A 17488-nucleotide genomic window follows, 5' to 3' on the forward strand; every position below is an offset into this window, starting at 1 on the left:
TCCCAGTTGACTCCCTTTTCCTTCTTTCAAGGTCTCTAACCCTTTGGTAATGTCACATACTTGTCCATTGAATGCAGCAATGACTTTGTATCTAATAGGTGCAGTAATGGTGAGAAACATAGTACGTTTAATATGAGCTTCCCCTAAAGCAATTTGTTTGCATGGTTGTGCCAATTAATATTTTACTATTTATAGTTGGGGTAGCATGAAGTGAAATTGAAGTGATGCATATTTTATGAAAATGTGTTTTTTTATTAGTGACATATTAGTAATTTCTCTTAATGTCGTCTTTTAAATTTTAATTTTTTTCTATAATAAATAATATAAGTAGTTAAGGTATAATTCTTTCTCATTCTTCAATATTTGCAGATGGCTTGTTCAATCAGTATATCAGTCAACAGGAATATAAACCACGATGGAGTCAAATCATTCCCAAAAGTACCAAAGGTAAGCCATACCTTCTAGATTGTAGTTCTGTTTCTTCAATGTCTCAGTCTTCAGTTTTCCCAAGGTAGTTCAAGTGTCATAGTACTATGTTAATAAAAAAGATGTTGGCCAGGTGCAGTGACTCATGTCTGTAATCCCAGTACTTTTGGAGGCCGACGCAGGAGGATTGCTTGAGCTCAGGGGTTCAAGATTGGCCTGGGCAACATGGTGAGACCCTGTCTCTACAAAAAATTAACTATACAGCCGAGTGTGGTGGCTCACACCTATAATCCCAAGACTGTGGGAGGCCAAGGTGGGCAGGTCACCTGAGGTTAGTAGTTCAAGACCAGCCTGCCCAACATGGCAAAACCCTGTCTCCACTAAAAATACAAAAATTAATTAGCTGGGTGTGATGGTGTGCACCTGTAATCCCAGCTACTTGGGAGGCTGAGGTAGGAGAACCACTTGAACCTGTGAGGCAGAGGTTGCAGTGAGCTGAGATTACACTATTGCACTCCAGACTGGGAGACAGATAGAGACTCCATCTTTTAAAAAAAAAAAAAAAAGCCAGATACGTTGACAGGCACCTGTTGTCCCAGCTGCTTAGGGTACTGAGGTAGAAGGGTGGCTTGAGCCTGGGAGGTCGAGGCTGCAGTCAACCATGTTCATACCACTGCACTTCAACCTGGGCAGCAGAGTGAGACTGTGTCTCAAAAAACAAAACAACAACCATAACAAAATAAATAAAAAGCAGATGTTTAAAACAAGACATAGGTTCCTTAACCAGGTAGTAGAATTCGTTGTTATATTAAAATTTTCTTTTTAAACCTTTTTGTTTTACTGCCATAACAGAAGGTTGGGCAGCTTTTACACAGAATATCATTATAAACTGCTTTGATAGATGCATGGTATAAAATTATAGGCTGTGTTGTATTGCCATACGCATGTTCTTGAAAAGCTTAAGTTCTGCAAAATTGCTTGCTAAACCTAGCAGGGCATATAAGAAAAATAGAAAGGCAGAAGACCATTCCAAATCTGTGGAACTTTATAACCAGCTACTAATAAAAACTAGTGTAATAATTATAATAAAAATTAATATCAGTGCATTTAAATCTTCAAAGGTACTTATATTGAACATCATAGTGTGTTTAGACTTAAGCCCTGGGCTCATGCCTTCATCTTTGAAATGTGGATCCTGGAGGGCATTTGCTTCTAATAAAGACTGTTTTCATCAAAACTTGAAATCAGATCCAGAGTATAGTCTTCTTCATGAATCCCTTATTTTCATATAAGGGGGAAGTTTTTGTCACTTCTTAATCTGTACTCACTGCTTTGCCAGATAGTTAACATAGTGGAAAGTGTAGCAATTTCTTAATGCAACTGTTTGCATTAAAGGAAGACAGTTCTGTGGATACTGAGCTTTTTTCATTGTGGTCTTCATGTATTGCTAAGGACTTCTCTTTAGTTGTGAGAAAGCTTTCTCCTGATAGTGTTGCACATTAATATGCAGGGGAAAATTGCTCAAGAACCTCCATAATTGATGTTAGATGAGCATCATTCTCCTATTTTATCAGTCATGTATGAGGTAATTTTCTTTAAAGACACATATTATTAGCAAACAGACTGTAATTGTGTATTTGCAAACTAATGGATTCAACATATAAAATACATACTGAAAATGGATTCATTTTAGTGCTTTCTTTTTTCCCTCAGACCTCTCAGGGATGAATATGCTTTCTTAAATCTATTCTTAAAAATGGTGATACTGACTAATGGGGGAAGAAAAGAAGAAAGGGCAAAACTTCAATGATAATAAATTGCACAGTCTAAAGGCTTAACTATTAGGAGAAAGGATTTGAAGGGAACTTCTGGACGATTAGCCGCTGAATACAGTAGTAATGAAAAGCTTCAGTTTTGTGTCTTATTTTCTGTATATAAGAACTGACATTTCAGTCATTTTCATAGGACCCTTGTGAAATTAGTATAAAATTGGATATTCTCCATTTTACATTAGGAGAAAGCCAATACAGGGAAACTTATTAGCCAAAGTAATATATTTCAACTAATAGGAGAGTTATGAAGAAAGCCTTAGGCTTTCTAGTTTATATCAGGTAAGACATTAGAATCTTATAACCTTTTGAACTACCGAAATGAAGTTATAACTTTTTTTTTTTTTTTGAGATGGAGTCTCACTCTCGTTGCCCAGCTGGAGTGCAGTGGTGCAACCTCGGCTCATTGCAACCTCCGCCTCCCGGGTTCAAGTGATTCTCCTGCCTCAGCCTCCTGAGCAGCTGGGATTACAAGCGCATGCCACCATGCCTAATTTTTTGTATTTTAGTAGAGACAGGGTTTTACCATGTTGGCCAGGCTGGTCCTGAACTCCTGACCTCAGGTGATCCACCCACCTTGGCCTCCCAAAGTGCTGGGATTACAGGTGTGAGCCACCACGCCCGGCCATAACTTTATTTATGTAAGATTTGGTGTAAAGTAAGATTAGATACAAGTTGAATAATAGTGTTCTCTTTTGGAAGTTTAAATAAAGTTTTACTGATTGTATTTAAACCTGCCTATTAAATTCTGATGGAAATAAGAATCAAAGTGAAGTAAATCTTAGATTTCTTCAGTCAGTACTTAAATGAAGTAGTTGGTAAATTAGGTGGGAACTGATTGTTGAAATATTGGCACAAAATTAATACGTTATACAAAGTTATATAAAATAATTATACAAAGTACAAAATTGTACAAAAATTATACAAAATAATTGTACACATTATACAAAATTAATATCATTAATATAAAACTTGATAACATCTTTGTTTTTGTAAATAGTTTAATAACTCAACTTTAAAACTGCTCATTATACTAATGAACTATGCCTAGAATATATACAGGAGATCTAATTTTGTAATGTTTTTGACCTTCACTTTGGCACCCAAGGGGCTTAGAGATTTTTGTTTTATGTTTTTGTATAATATTTTGTGTCTGCTGGTTTGTGGCATTGATCATAAATAAATCAAAAATAACTTCCAAGTTCATTCATGTCCTGAAAGCATTTGGAAAAAAGAACAAGATTATTATAAATACAGATTTGAGTCATACTGTTACTTTTATGAGTCCTTTTACTTATTCTTAATATTTTGAAAAAATAAGTGTGGGTTATTTTTACTACTGATTACAGACTTATGAATAAATTTACTCTGGGTATGCTGTTGTTTGTTATTCCTTTAAAAGAAACTGTTATTTCTACTAAAGGTGATGGGGAAGATAACCGACCAGGAATGAGAGGAGGCCATCAGATGGTTATTGATGTTCAAACAGGTGAGTAGCAGTTGCAATGGAAAACAAAATCTTCATTGGCTACAGGCATCATCTAAACCAGGCAGTGACAGGTAAGGAAGGGTCGGGGGTGGGGGTGGGGAGCTCTTACACAAATGAAATTAGATTGCCTAAAAAAAGTGTAACGTGGGCTTTTATGTGTGTATGTGTCTAGTTTATATGTGTTGTATTTTCATGGAAAACTGGTGTACTTCTGGATTTTTGTTGCGCTTATATTGTAGTAGAGTAATATGAGAATTACTGGAATAAAGAGAACTAAGATACATTTTCAGAGGAAGCAGATATCAAATTAGGCAGCCAAGTGTTGGTAAGTCCATTAATTGCTAAAAACTTTTCATAAGCCTGTAAATAATTTCGTTGTTTTAGTTGTTGTTTTTTGTTTTTGTATTTTTTCCTGCCTTTTAAATTTTGTTCTGAAGCTTGGTAGCAAACATGTTTCTTAAGTTTCTAAAACCTAGGAAAACTTAATTACCATAATATTTAGAGGTTAATGCCAACATTATAATAGGTCTCAGATTAGCCGCTTAAAAAGCAAATAATACCAATAATCTAGCATAGTTATATGTTATTATTGGATTTTAGAAAACTTTACTGCATAGAATACCACTCTTTCCAAGAGTAATGAATGCTCAGTTCTACTGTGTATTATGCCAACTCATATTGCTTCGGGAATAAAATAATTGCTCTGGAGACTCATAAAATAATTAAGAATAAAAATGGTTACAATGTAGATACTAAGTCTTCTTGACATGAATTTATTTTCATAATTTTTGTAAGAAGAGAAATTATAACTTTTCTTTTAAAATTAAAAGCTAAATTTCTATGATCACCTCTGAACTGGTTTGAGACTGTTATTAGGGTCTCTTTGGAAAAGGTTCATTTTAAGGCATATAGGAATTGACTTTCTTAATCTTGGTCCCTCTTTCCGAATGCCTTTCTGCCCTACAGAAATAGGCTTGAATTAGCTATAGAGTCTTAGGCATCTTTTTTTTCTGCCTGAGAGTATAATAAATATTCGTATGCTTATTTACTAAAGAGCCAGATTTATATACAAATTGTTTTTTTATCCAGAATAATTAAATAATTTATGAATACAGACATGATAATTTATTTTTAGATTGTCTGCAGTAGCTTCCCCTTTTTTTGAACATAGAGTAGAATTTATAATGCTTTTCTTTTTTCTCCAGCAGTACTATAAGGAAAATATTATTAAACACGCCTCCCCCTCAACCTTTTTTTAAAATAGAGATGAGGTTTTGCCATGTTGCCCAGGCTGGTCTTGAACTCCTGGGCTCAAGCAGTCTGCCTGCTGGGACCACCCAAAGTGCTTGTATTACAGGTATGAGCTACCATGCCCAGCCCACCCTTTCGAACAAATTTGGTTATAGTATGCTATAATAATATACTAAATTTATGTTTATTTGAGAAGAGCTTTTACCTTTTAAAGCAAAATGCACTTTCCTTAAATATAAAAGTAATATGGTTTACTTTAACAATTAAAGCTCACCTTATCTGGGGGAGCAGAAGGAATTTTCGTAGTGCTTACTGCGTTAATTATTGATAGGTAAAGTACATGTGTAAGAAAAGACAAAAAAATTCTCTTTTTATAATCCATGAAATGTGAAAACAGAAAATTATTCAAAGAATAGGCAAATGTCATGACAGAACTTAGTGTGAGCAAGTCATTGAGAATTAAAATCTAACTTTTCAGGTCAGAGATCTTTGAAATACTTACAGTAAAGTGATAAAGGCCTAGATATTTTTCTTTCTTTCTTTCTTTTTTTTTTTTTTTTTTTTTTTTTTGTTTTTTTGTTTTTTGAGATGGAGTCTTGCTCTGTCTCCCAGGCTGGAGTGCAGTGGCGTGAAGGCCTAGATATTTTTCTATAATATTTTTGTTTTATGCATTAGCAAACTCTTGATGGTCAGGGTCCTTACCCCTACTCCCTTTAAAAAAAATATTTCAGCTAGGCACAGTGAGTGTCTCATGCCTGTAGTTGCAACACTTTGGGAAGCCAAAGCAGGAGGATCGCTTAATCCCAAAAGTTCAAGACCAGCCTGGGCAGCATAGTGAGACCCCCCTCTATATAAGAAATAAAAAAAATCAGCTGAGTGTAGTGGTGTATGCCTGTAGTCTCAGCTACTCGAGAGGCTGACTCAGAAGGATTGCTTGAGCCCAGGATTGGAGGCTACAGTGAGCCATCATCACACCACTGCACACCTGCCTGGGCAACAAAGCAAGACCCCGTCAAAAAATAAAAAAAGAAAAAATGTTATTTGAGTAACTACTAGATTTACTTTAGAAATTATAAGAAAGAGTAGTGAGAATGACTATTATAGTCATGGAATTTTCCTCCAGATGGACCTTTAAAGGAGTAATGTCTTTTTGATAGCTTCTAAGGAGTTTTTATACGTTAGTGAAGGTGTACAAAGAAAAATCGGCCTATATCCACACTTCAATATTGACAGCAGTTTATAGAAAGCTACAGAAGTACTTTGGAAATACACTTTTACGCAAATATTTCTACCACAGGAAATCTAGGGAATTACCCTGTTAGTAGAAAATTTTTTAGTTAGAGCCATTTTGCACCCATTTAGAGTGTTTTCTTTTTTTCTTTTAATCGTTATGAATTCTGGGTCAAACTTTATTTAGGCCCATGGTGGATGACAAAACTAGATTTTTCAGCCTTAAAAAGGAATCATGGGTGGTCATTTAATATACATTGTCCGTTGCTCAAGTTCTCATGCTTTTCAGTATGTTACCATTGCCACGTATAGTGTGGAAACAGTACTAACTATATGTGGACATTGAGGTCGAAAGGATTTCACCAGATTCAGGTGATCCTTGTTATCAGTAATAGAGATGGCATATAAAACATTTGGAGGTGGAATTCCTCTTTTGTTTTCTTGTTTTCGTTTTTTACATTCAAAAAATATGTTTCCAAGAAGAGCTATCTGAAACCTTTTGTCGATATTTTGATATCTTGGTATAGAAATAGAGACAGAAGTGATGATTCCTTTTAAATTTATCATTTACTATAGAGGGGAAGACTAGAAGGACACATACCAAAATATTGACCTTAGTTATGTCTGGTGGTACAATTACCAGTGGTTTAAAATTTTTTTATTTAAAATGTATTTTTAAAATTTTCTACTTTAAATTATAAGTTGGAGAAAATTTTACTCAATAGCATTCGTTTTAGGAAGAGAACTGTATGTATTGGTGAAGGTGCTTTGGAGTACAAAGTAAAATACTGAGACCTGATTGTGGAAGGAACTATTTTTGCAACACTGAGAAAAATTGTCTCATTAGGATCAGAGAAAGGGAAGAAGAAATAGAAAGAGATGGCTGGGTGCAGTGGCTCATGCCTGTAATCCCAGCATTTTGGGAGGCTGAGGCGGGTGGATCATCTGAGGTCAGGAGTTCTAAACCAGCCTGGCCAACATGGTAAAACCCCATCTCTACTAAAAATACAAAAATTAGCCGGGCATGGTGGCAGGTGCCTATAATCCCAGCTACTCAGGGGGCCGAGGCAGGATAATTGCTTGAACCCAGGAGGCGGAGGTTGCAGTGAGCCAAAATCGCGCCATCACACTCCAGCCTGGGGGACAAGAGCAAGACTTTGTCTCAAAAAAAAAAGTTGGAGATAAATCGGGGGTGTTCAATCTTTTGGCTTCCCTGGGCCACATTGGAAGAAGAATTGTCTTGGACCACACATAAAATACACTAATGATAGCTTATGAGCTTAAAAAAAAAAATCACAACAAAAGTCTCACAATGTTTTAAGAAAGTTTACAAATTTGTGTTGGGCCACATTGAAAGCCATTCTGGGCCTCGTGCAGTCCATGGGCCGCAGGTTGGACAAGCTTGAGATAAGTGGTAGTAGAGCCAGATGGATGGCAGAATGCCACATTTCATGACATGACTGTTTCTTTACTCACCAAATTCTTAGAAGTTTTCTCTAGTAAAATTGATTTTGGAGTTGATTTTTATTTATTTATTTTGTGGTAGAAACTGATGAGACAATTAGGTTTGGGGTTCAAACTGAGGTAGGGCAGTAGTGAGGCAACTTCTGTGGATTCCAGTGTCTGGAAGCAGAGAGAAATATGAGGAAAGATGCCCTGGGACTCAATAGGAAAAGCTCTGAACTTTCACAAGACTGAAATTACGGTTCAGGTTAAATTAAACAGGTCTCTGGTTGTGAGTGTGGGTAATCCAGGAATCTGATCAGGAGAAAACAAAAGAAACCAGAAAACACTATTCAGAAGTCTAACAACTTTCACACCGCGGCATTCCCAATCTTTTGTCTCAGCCAGCTATTGCTGTCAAGTTTTTGTTCTGTTCTCTCGCCTTGGGATATATTTCATGTTTGTTTACATGAAGCTTCATGAATAGGTTTTAAGGGGGCCCATGATAATCTTTAAATGGTGTGCAAAATTTTTGTCTTTGTGCAGTTTTCTGGGAAGATTCATTATATATATATATATATATATATATATATATATATAAATTTATATATATATAATGTATATATTTATTTTATATATATATATATATATATTTTTTTTTTTTTAAAGACAGAGTCTCGCTCTGTTGCCCAGGCTGGAGTGCAGTTGCATGATCTCGGTTCACTGCAACCTCTGCCTCTGGGGTTCAAGCAATTCTTCTGCCTCAGCCTCCCGAGTAGCTGGGGTTATAGGTGCCCACCCAGCTCATTTTTGTATTTTTAGTAGGACACTGTTCTGCCATGTTGGCCAGGCTGGTCCTGAACTTCTGACCTCAAGTGACCATCCTGTCTCGGCCTCCCAAAGTGCTGGGATTACATACATGAGCCATTGTGCCTGGCCTCATTACAGATATTCTTAAAGAGCTTAATCCCTTAATTTTTGACATTTTATGGTAAGTACTGCTGAACCAGGTATTCAAATAAAGTGTCTTCATACAGGTGATATTCATTATTGAACAGATATTATTACAAAGTAAAACATTGCCACCTTTCTACTATTCTTGGTTTTTTTCCAGAATTTTTGTTGCTAGATCAGAGGTATGTGAGAAAGAGAGTGGTAAGAGGTGAAGTCAGAGAAATAGCTGGGGGGACAAATTGTGTTGAATTTTTTAGCACTTTGTTTGGGACTTTAACCTATGTGCAGAGTGAAGTGGGAAGCCATTGTTGGGTTTAAGAAACGCTATGAACTGACCTTGCAGTTTAACAAAACAAATTGAGTGAAGAGCAGCGAGTCCTTTACTTTAAGGAGCCTGTTGCTCATCTGAGAAGTGATTATAGCACTGGGTTATACCAGAATGGTAGTAGTAATGTTGAAAATTCGTCACATTTTGGATGTATTTTAAAAGGTATCATATAGAGCTGACAGGATTTTTTGAGGAACTGGATGAGGAGTGTGAGAAAAAGAAGCTAAGGATGACTTAAAGTTTTGACCTGAACAATTAGAAAAATGGTGTAACCATTCTCTAAGATGGGTACAAGAGGATCCCATATGGTGGGTTGTTCAGCAACTTGATTTTAGACAAGTTAAGTCTGAGATGCCAGTTAGACATCTACATAGGTATGTCAAGTAAGCAGTTGGATATATTAGTTTGAGGTTCAGGAGATAGATCTAAGCAAAATAATAATTAATTCCCTCTGTATTTATGTAACACTGTTCAAACCGTTATTACTACAATAATTTCCACATTGTTTTAGAGTTGTTCACATAGGTATTGTGTATACCATTGCTGTCTCTCCAGCTTCCCAGCCCCCATGGACAAGGGGGAAGGCCAAGGATCTTGCCTCATTTATTTTTATGACTATAGGGCCTAGTATGGAGTAGACGTGTACTAAATATTTGTTGGATTGGATCAAAGTTTTAAAATTCATTTTCCTTTGGGTAGAAAGAAAAATATTTACTTGGAAACTGTTTTCAGATACTGCTGTAAACCTTGATAAGTAGATCAGGTTATTATGTCATGTATTATACTATACTAATATTTTCTGTGGTGGATCTATTTTATTGGTTATATTCAAACATATTTAAATTTTCGGATTCTGCTTGTTATACCATTTAGACTATGCTTCCCAAAGCTGTAATTATCATTACTTTGGGATCTAGGTAGAAAAACTAAATATAGAGCTTTGCATTTGTTAAAGTAAAATTTGTTGCTTTCTGAACTTGGTTTGGGCTCAAGTGCAGAATCTGGTATATCCTTGGGTTTTTCTCTCCAAAATTTCTTCTATGTTTCTATTATGACTATTAGTAGCATGATTTACTGAGGGCTTTCATATACTGTTAGTATTTATTTAATCATTTAGGTACCATAGCTGTGTTATTGATCAGCAATTATCTTAATTATCAGGTTGATCTTAATCACTTTCAAAGAGATTGTATTTATCATCAATCTTTGAAAGAACCTTTCTAGTCGGATCTTAATGATATGGCAGCCAAATATAATAGGTAGGTGTTAAGTTTGTGGGAAGGAAAGATGGGTGTCTGACATCCCTGAGATTGAATCCTGGCTTTAACCCTGACTTCTTGTTCAATCTTGAATGAATTGTATTGATTAAAATGGTGATAATAAACTAAGTAATTATGAGAGTTAAATGAAATAATGTATTTTATATATGCATATAATATTTATATAACATGCATTTGATATGCCATATATTAATATGCAGCAGTCATTAATTATGCTGAGATAATTTTATATAACTCAAAGGAACTTTTGTGGTTTTTTTGTATAATTGGACAAAATTTCACTACGGAAATGTTTTAAAGTAATTAAAAAATTTTCGAAAAAGTTTAAAACAGTTTGAAAAGCAGTGTTGAGGGGAAAAAGTAACTCACTCATAATTCCACATTCTAAAAAAATCAATGTTATTTTGGTATATTTGTTTAATCTTTTGTATAATTAGTGCCTTAGGGAAGGGAAACCGTAAATATATTTATAATATTTTTGAGACAAAATACTAAAGTATATATAAGAATATTGTTGATGAAGATCAGGTAGGTTTAGTAGTAAAGAATAACTTTCTCTAAGTAGAGTTTGAACAACCAGGAAATTCCATGTTAACAAAATTGGTGCATAAGTAGTAAAATATAGTTTAAAGAAGCTCAGTTATTACTTTAAATATGCATTTTGAAGTTTTCCAGCACAAGGGTTCTTTATCTGTTGAAGTTAGGCGCAACATGTTGTCTATTTGCAAATTTTTTCTAGGAAGAGAATCCATGGCTTCAGATAATCAAAGAGACTCTTACTAACTCACAAAATTAAGAACACTGGCCAGACATGGTAGCTCATACCTATAATCCCAGAGTTTTGGAATGCTGAGGTGGAAGGATCACTTGAGGCTGGGGGTTCGAGATCAGCCTGGGCAACGTAGCAAGACCTCTGTCTCTACAAAATATTTTTTTTAATTAGCCAGGCATGGTGACACGTGCCTGTAGTCCCAGCTGTGTGGGAGGCTGAGGCTTGGATAGCTTGAGCCCAGAAGTTCGAGGCTGCAGTGAGCTATGATTATGTCACTGCACTCCAGTCCAGGCAACAGAGCAAGATTCTGTCTCTCGAATTTTTTTTTTAAAAAGAACACCTTCACTAGAGTAAAACTTCATAAAGTTAATTTCAGTTTATTTAACATGGCTTATATTTTAAAGCAATTGTTGCTTCCCGGTGTTTCATATACCTTGTTTTCTTAGATATTAGAAACTTAGTAGTATGTAGATTTTATTTTCTTTTTTTAGTCTATAGGGTTTTTTCCCCCCCATATTGCTGCCTTCTCTAAGGATACAGTGACCATTTTAAAAGGTGTATGATGGCACAAATTTTATTATTTAATTTTCAAAGCTTTCTTCCATCCTAAGGGAGTCCTATCATTCATGCCATGGTAGAGAAGGAATGTTGTATTTTGTCCTACTGGATTTGTCCTACTGGATCAGTTTTATTAATTGTAATCCCTGTACCTGGCATCTCTCCACTTAAGATTCTTCAACTGTGACTTGGTTTTCGACTGGGATAAGAACAGTGAATAGAAAGAGAGAAAAGCCATGTCTATTTTGTTTCAGTGTGGAAGTCTGCTGAGTTAGAAATGTATTAATAAATTTCCATTGTGTTAGGCTGTTCCTTGTTGTGTAACTCTCATTACATTTTGAGAACCTACAGTTTAAGCCTTTTTCTTCTTTCTCAACCAGAGCAGGTACGAAGACTTAGGCAAAGCTCTAATATTTGGTATCTACAAAAGAAGTTGATGGAGAGTTGCTTGTCACTTGGAAGAGCCCTTCTGTAGAAATTTGAACCTTTAACTATTCTATAGCAATTTTATGAAAGTGCTTTTATTTATTATTATTTATTTTTTTATTTTTATTTTTATTTATTTATTTATTTTTTTGAGACGGAGTCTTGCTCTTGTCATCCAGGCTGGGATGCAGTGGCGCAATCTCAGCTCACCGCAACCTCCACATCCTGGATTCAAGCGATTCTCCCGCCTCAGCCTCCCGAGTAGGTGGGATTACAGGCATGTGCCACCACGCCTGGCTAATTTTGTATTTTTAGGAGAGCCAAGGTTTCTCCATGTTGGTCGGGCTGGTCTCGAACTCCCGACCTCAGGTGATCCTCCCGCCTTGGCCTCCCAAAGTGCTGGGATTACAGGAGTGAGCCACCACGTCCAGCCTGAAAGTGCTTTTATTTTGTGGTACCACGTTCAGTTTTTCTTGATGTTCCTTAAAGAAACTTGAAGGGAGTGCCTAAACATGGGTTTTGGTTGCTATTACAAATTTATTCATGTGGCTGTATTTCTGAAAGTAATGTGCATCTTTCTTTTACACAGTTAACAGAAAGTAATTCTGAAATGCAGACTTCATTAAGAGTACAAAGTATATTGTCATAGGCATAACATTCAGCCTTTTAGCAAGGAAAGTGACTGTATGTTGAATTCACCCAAAAGATTTAGATAGTGTTGTAACCATAGCTTTACGTAAGAATACAGTTTTATTTAAAAAGAGAGGCAGTGAATCCAGTTGATAATCTGCTGGGTCATGGTACTTCAAGGGGATGGCTTAAGAAGGGAAGGGTAAAGAGCATATAGAATATTTTTCCCCTTACCATTTATTTCTCTCTTCAAAAATTGTCATGTTAATTTAAGTCTTACTAAACTTCACTTTTAGAAGGATTTAAACTCTTCGTCTAATTATTATAGAGTTTTATTTCTGTCTTAAAGATAAATTTGTGTTTCTTAAAACCTTTTTTTAAAAAAATTTTGTTTTTCTGTCAGTGTCTAAACTAAGAATTAAGGTAACTTATTTCACCAGCCTGTTAACCCTTCCCCTACCTCTTCTTTTTGATACATGAATTTTGTCTAAGTTTTGGGTCAGGGCTATGTCAATGCATAGTATATGCATCCTATACAGTGTCAAAGTGGAAAAACTGAAAAACTGATTTAATTGCAAAAGTAGTGTGCCATCTTGTGGAGGGTTATGCAATCAACACAGTCTGATTTATCCTAAAAATCAAAGTAGAAGACAGATATTGCACTTGGGCACTAAAAATAAAAAGCCTGTTCCATTGTGCAAAGACACTGAGATGTCTTTATATACCTTAGATTTCTACATTATTTTTAGTGCATATAAGATGTGTAGATTAGTACTACTGGTAGTAGGTAGCTCCAGAGTTTGTTTTATACTAGTACCAAATTGGTACATGTAGTATACCAAAGAATATGGTTGAATTTTAGTTTTTGTGGCCTAAGTAATGAAAAATAGATTGATTGGTGATTGATTGACTCAGTGTTTTAGAATAAAATTTGTTTGACATTTCGAACATAAGCTATTACTGGCCACTTTACCTCCAATCCCTGTCATTCTCAACTCCTTCAGTCAGTCCTGTATGCTGCAAGTTCTGATGTTACCTTGTTACCCCTCTGCCTAAGATCTTCTGTGGCTTCTCCACTGTCTGTGTGAAATCAAGTTCAAAGCCCTTATCCTGTTATTTAATCCCTTCCATGATCTGGACACTGCCTGTCTTTTAACCTCCTCTCCACCTCCTACCTATGTGTTCTTTTAAATCAAACAGTGTATTTATTCATCATACAGTTTAACCATTTAACATGCGTTATTTAATTTAATTTAATTCTCACAGCAGCTTTATGGGATAGATACTGTAGCACATCTTAGAGATTAAGAAACCAATAGTTAAGGAACTGTGTGGTGGTCGCATAGCTGTGGTGATAGAGCCAGGATTGTAGCCAGGATTTGCCTGACTAGAGTACACCTTCCGTAAAACGCTTTTGATGTGTTTTTCTGTCTCTATACTTTTGTTATTCTTTTTTTTTTTTTTTTTTCCTTCCTGCTGGTGCATAGGTCAAATACCACTGTCACCATGAAATCTCTTCTGAGTCCCCTCAGCCAGATATACTCTCTTCCCTCTTTTGAACCCTCAGGTGCTTTTTAACTTGTTTACCTTTCTTATGACATTTAGTCTGCCTTGCGTTATGTTGATCTGTTTGCCTTTTGATATTCTTGACTAGATTGTAAGTTCCTTGAGGATAGGGACTGGGGACTATGTCTTCTTTCTTTTTAATTCTCTAAAGTGCTTTGCTAATTCTCAGTACTCAAAAAGTGTTAAATAAACATTCCTCAAAGTGCTGGGAGAAATGGATAGACACTATAGCCTATACCCCATTCAGAAAAAATATAGAGAAGAGGTGAAGGGGTTGCTCCTTGAAGAAGATCGTACTGCCCCAGATGTAAATGAATTATTATAGAACGTCTAAGCACAAGAATGAGCTTCCCTAACCAATCTACTACCTTACTGCAAATATTAATGCTTTCTTTTTTCTCCTTTTTACTTCCTTACTTCTCTCTACAGTTCTCTCCAGTTATATCCATAATTTTTAAAGGTCTTTGATATCCTTTGTGCATTAAATAATACCTTTTCTGGTGTCTGTTTCCAGATAATAGTTCTTCTTTGCATGACTTAAATAATTAGATGAATTAATTAAAATTTTTGTTATGCATTTTCATTCAGGTATGTCAGAAGGCTCAGTTTCCATCCGATTCATTTAATTTTACTATTAAACTTCAGCTGGGACCACAAAGCCTTCATGGATAGGAATGACATCTTGGCTTAATTCCATTAGGATGCTTACTGCGTGCCAGATTTTATTTTGCTCAGCTATCAATGAGGCTGTTGTGGAAATGTGGGTTTTCTTTGCTGTGAGAATTTATGCGTACAAAGAGACCTGCTTTTCAGAAAGAACATTGAGAACCCAGAGCCCAAGAGGAAGGGTTATTAAAGTTAATGAACCAGGGTAACCTTATCCAGAGGGTACCCAGAAACACTGTAAAACAAAAGGTCAATTGCTATTGCTATTTTAGTTATATACCCCCTCTCCAGGCTTCAGAATTTAACAGGGTTAATTTCCTTTTAGTGAGGCCTTGGCAAATAATTTTTAAGCCAGATGAAAATTCTTTAATTTTTTTTTTTTGCTGTAAAATTATGTGTCTTGAGTATTACCGTGTGCCATTTTGGAAACAGAATGTTACTTAACTGATGATAATGGATTGTTTTATAGTTCCAAGATAGGACAGTTTTTTTGGTAATTTGAAATAATTGGCATTATTTCACACTTATACAGCGCCAAAAGTGTTTTATGTACTGAATTAGGCATGTAGTCAGTTATAATATCATTTTTATTGTACTTAGTAACTATAGAGTATTTTTCATTTTATGCATATTTTAAAGGTAGAAGTGATGTTCATACTTGTCAGCCTTCAGAATGTTTTCATGTAACTTTTTTTTTTTTTAGATGGAGTCTCGCTATGTTGCCCAGGCTGGAGTGAAGTGGTGCAATCTCAGCTCACAGAAGCCTCCACCTCCTGGGTTCAAGCGATTCTCCTACCTCAGCCTCTTGAGTAGCTGGGATTACAGATGTGTGCCACCATGAAAGGCTAATTTTTGTGTTTTTGGTATAGATGGGATTTCACCATGTTGACCAGGCTGGTCTCGAACTCCCGACCTCAGATGAGCCACTGTGCCTGGCCTCATGTAACTTATATCTGAAGGACTTCACAACACTGAAATTTTGCAGACGAAAAAACTAAAACCTAGGAGGTTTAAATGATCTGTACTGATCACCCAGTTAGTACTAGAACTCAGTCGTCCTCCAGTGGCCTGTTCTTATCCAGAAAACAGTGAAACATTTTTTTTTATTTCCCCAGGTATTTGGGGGATAGAAGAGACAAATCACTTGAAAAATTTACTTAGAGTTTGAAATTATATGCAAATATGACAGCAATCTTGTAGAAGATAGCCTAACTCTGTGAATGACAAAAGGTTTTCTTAAATAGTCTTCTAGTATTTCCAAGTACACTTTGAATTGTAACCCTGCATGGTGGGATATAACTTGGATGGCAGCTTCCATATATACAGGCCTAAGGCGTGTTAGTTAGAGAGTACATGACTTTACAGTTTTCATATAGTGTTTTATTTAACATTAAAAGATAATCATTGGTGAGCTTATACAACTGGTAGACTTAAAACAGTTACAAAGGGGGAAATATTTGAAGAAAGGAAACAACTTTTTTTTATGTTTTATTTTTTGAGACAGAGTCTCACACTGTCACCCCAGGCTGGAGTGCAGTGGCGTGATCTCAGCTCACTGCAACCTCCGCCTCCCAGGTTTAAGTGATTCTCCTGCCTCAGCCTCCTGAATAGCTGGGATTACAGGTGCCCGTTACCACACCTGGCTAATTTTTTTGTATGTTTAGTAGAAACGGAGTTTCACTGTGTTGGCCAGGCTGATCTCAAACACCTAACCTTGTGGTGCACCCGCCTCAGCCCCCAAAAAGTGCTGGGATTACAGGCGTGAGCCACCGCACCCAGTTGGAAATGCACTATTATTGCATAAAGAAGGGGCTAGATGGGGTGGGTCATGCCTATAATCCCAGCGCTTTGGGAGGCTGAGGCAGGAGGATTGCTTGAGGCCAGGAGTTCAATACCAGCCTGGACAACATAGTGAGCCCCTGTCTGTACCCCCTCACCCCCCAGAAAAAAAGTTGGCATGGTGGCACATGCTTGTAGTCTCAGCTACTCAAGAGGCTGAGTTGGGGGGATTGCTTGAACCCAGGAAGCTGCAGTGAGCCATGATTGCACCACTGCACTCCAGCCTGGGCAACAGAGAGAGACCCGGTCTCAAAATAAATGAATAATGAAAATAAAGAAGGATCTATGATACACAATGTTATATGTAAAGATTCATTATTCACTGAGCAAGAAAATCAGTTTTGTCAGTGATAAAGTCTGTGAATATAGTAGACATTTCAGAGTCAGAAGAAACCAAATTCTCAAGATACTTAGAATGACTTAAAGGATAATTTCTGATGAGTTAAACATACCACCATATATTTGGAAAAAATTTCCCCAGTTTTTATAGGAATATCAAAGCTATGGATCACTTTTTCTTAAGATATCTAATTTTAACTTAAAGCTAGTTTTAGCCATTGTTTTTGATATAGCAATAGAGAGAAATTACCTTTAATACGACTTTTTTCAAAAACAGCTAAATGTTCTTATGCTATACTTTTACACTGTATATTCCTCTGGAGTTTTTATTTTTTACAATCTGAATTTTAAAATTCCATAGTGGATAAAAAGTGGCTGCATTATTAAGAAGCTGGTAAATGTAAAGTTTTCAAGGCCAAACACAGAAGCTCCAAACCAGCTGCACATTAGATTTTTCTGGGA

At 36.1% G+C, this 17488-nt stretch overlaps 1 protein-coding gene and 1 long non-coding RNA gene across 14 annotated transcripts in view; both read left to right on the plus strand.

Moving 5' to 3' along the window:
* MKLN1 (muskelin 1) overlaps positions 1-17488 on the plus strand; it is a 389751-nt gene that overhangs the window by 293268 nt on the left and 78995 nt on the right. For all 13 annotated transcript variants that reach the window (XR_013414653.1, XR_013414655.1, XR_013414654.1 and 10 more), the window contains 2 exon segments: positions 370-447; positions 3679-3744. Coding sequence is in view for 10 of the 13 variants with exons in the window: in XM_077994952.1 (XP_077851078.1) it covers positions 370-447; positions 3679-3744 (144 nt within the window). In the remaining 3 variants the exon portion in view is untranslated.
* Positions 14086-16946, plus strand: LOC144339959 (uncharacterized). Its single transcript, XR_013415587.1, has 2 exons — positions 14086-15556; positions 16911-16946. It is a non-coding gene; the product is annotated as an uncharacterized LOC144339959 (long non-coding RNA).

This window comes from Macaca mulatta, chromosome 3, assembly GCF_049350105.2.
Source record: "Macaca mulatta isolate MMU2019108-1 chromosome 3, T2T-MMU8v2.0, whole genome shotgun sequence".
In the NCBI taxonomy this organism is placed as follows: Eukaryota; Metazoa; Chordata; class Mammalia; order Primates; family Cercopithecidae; genus Macaca; species Macaca mulatta.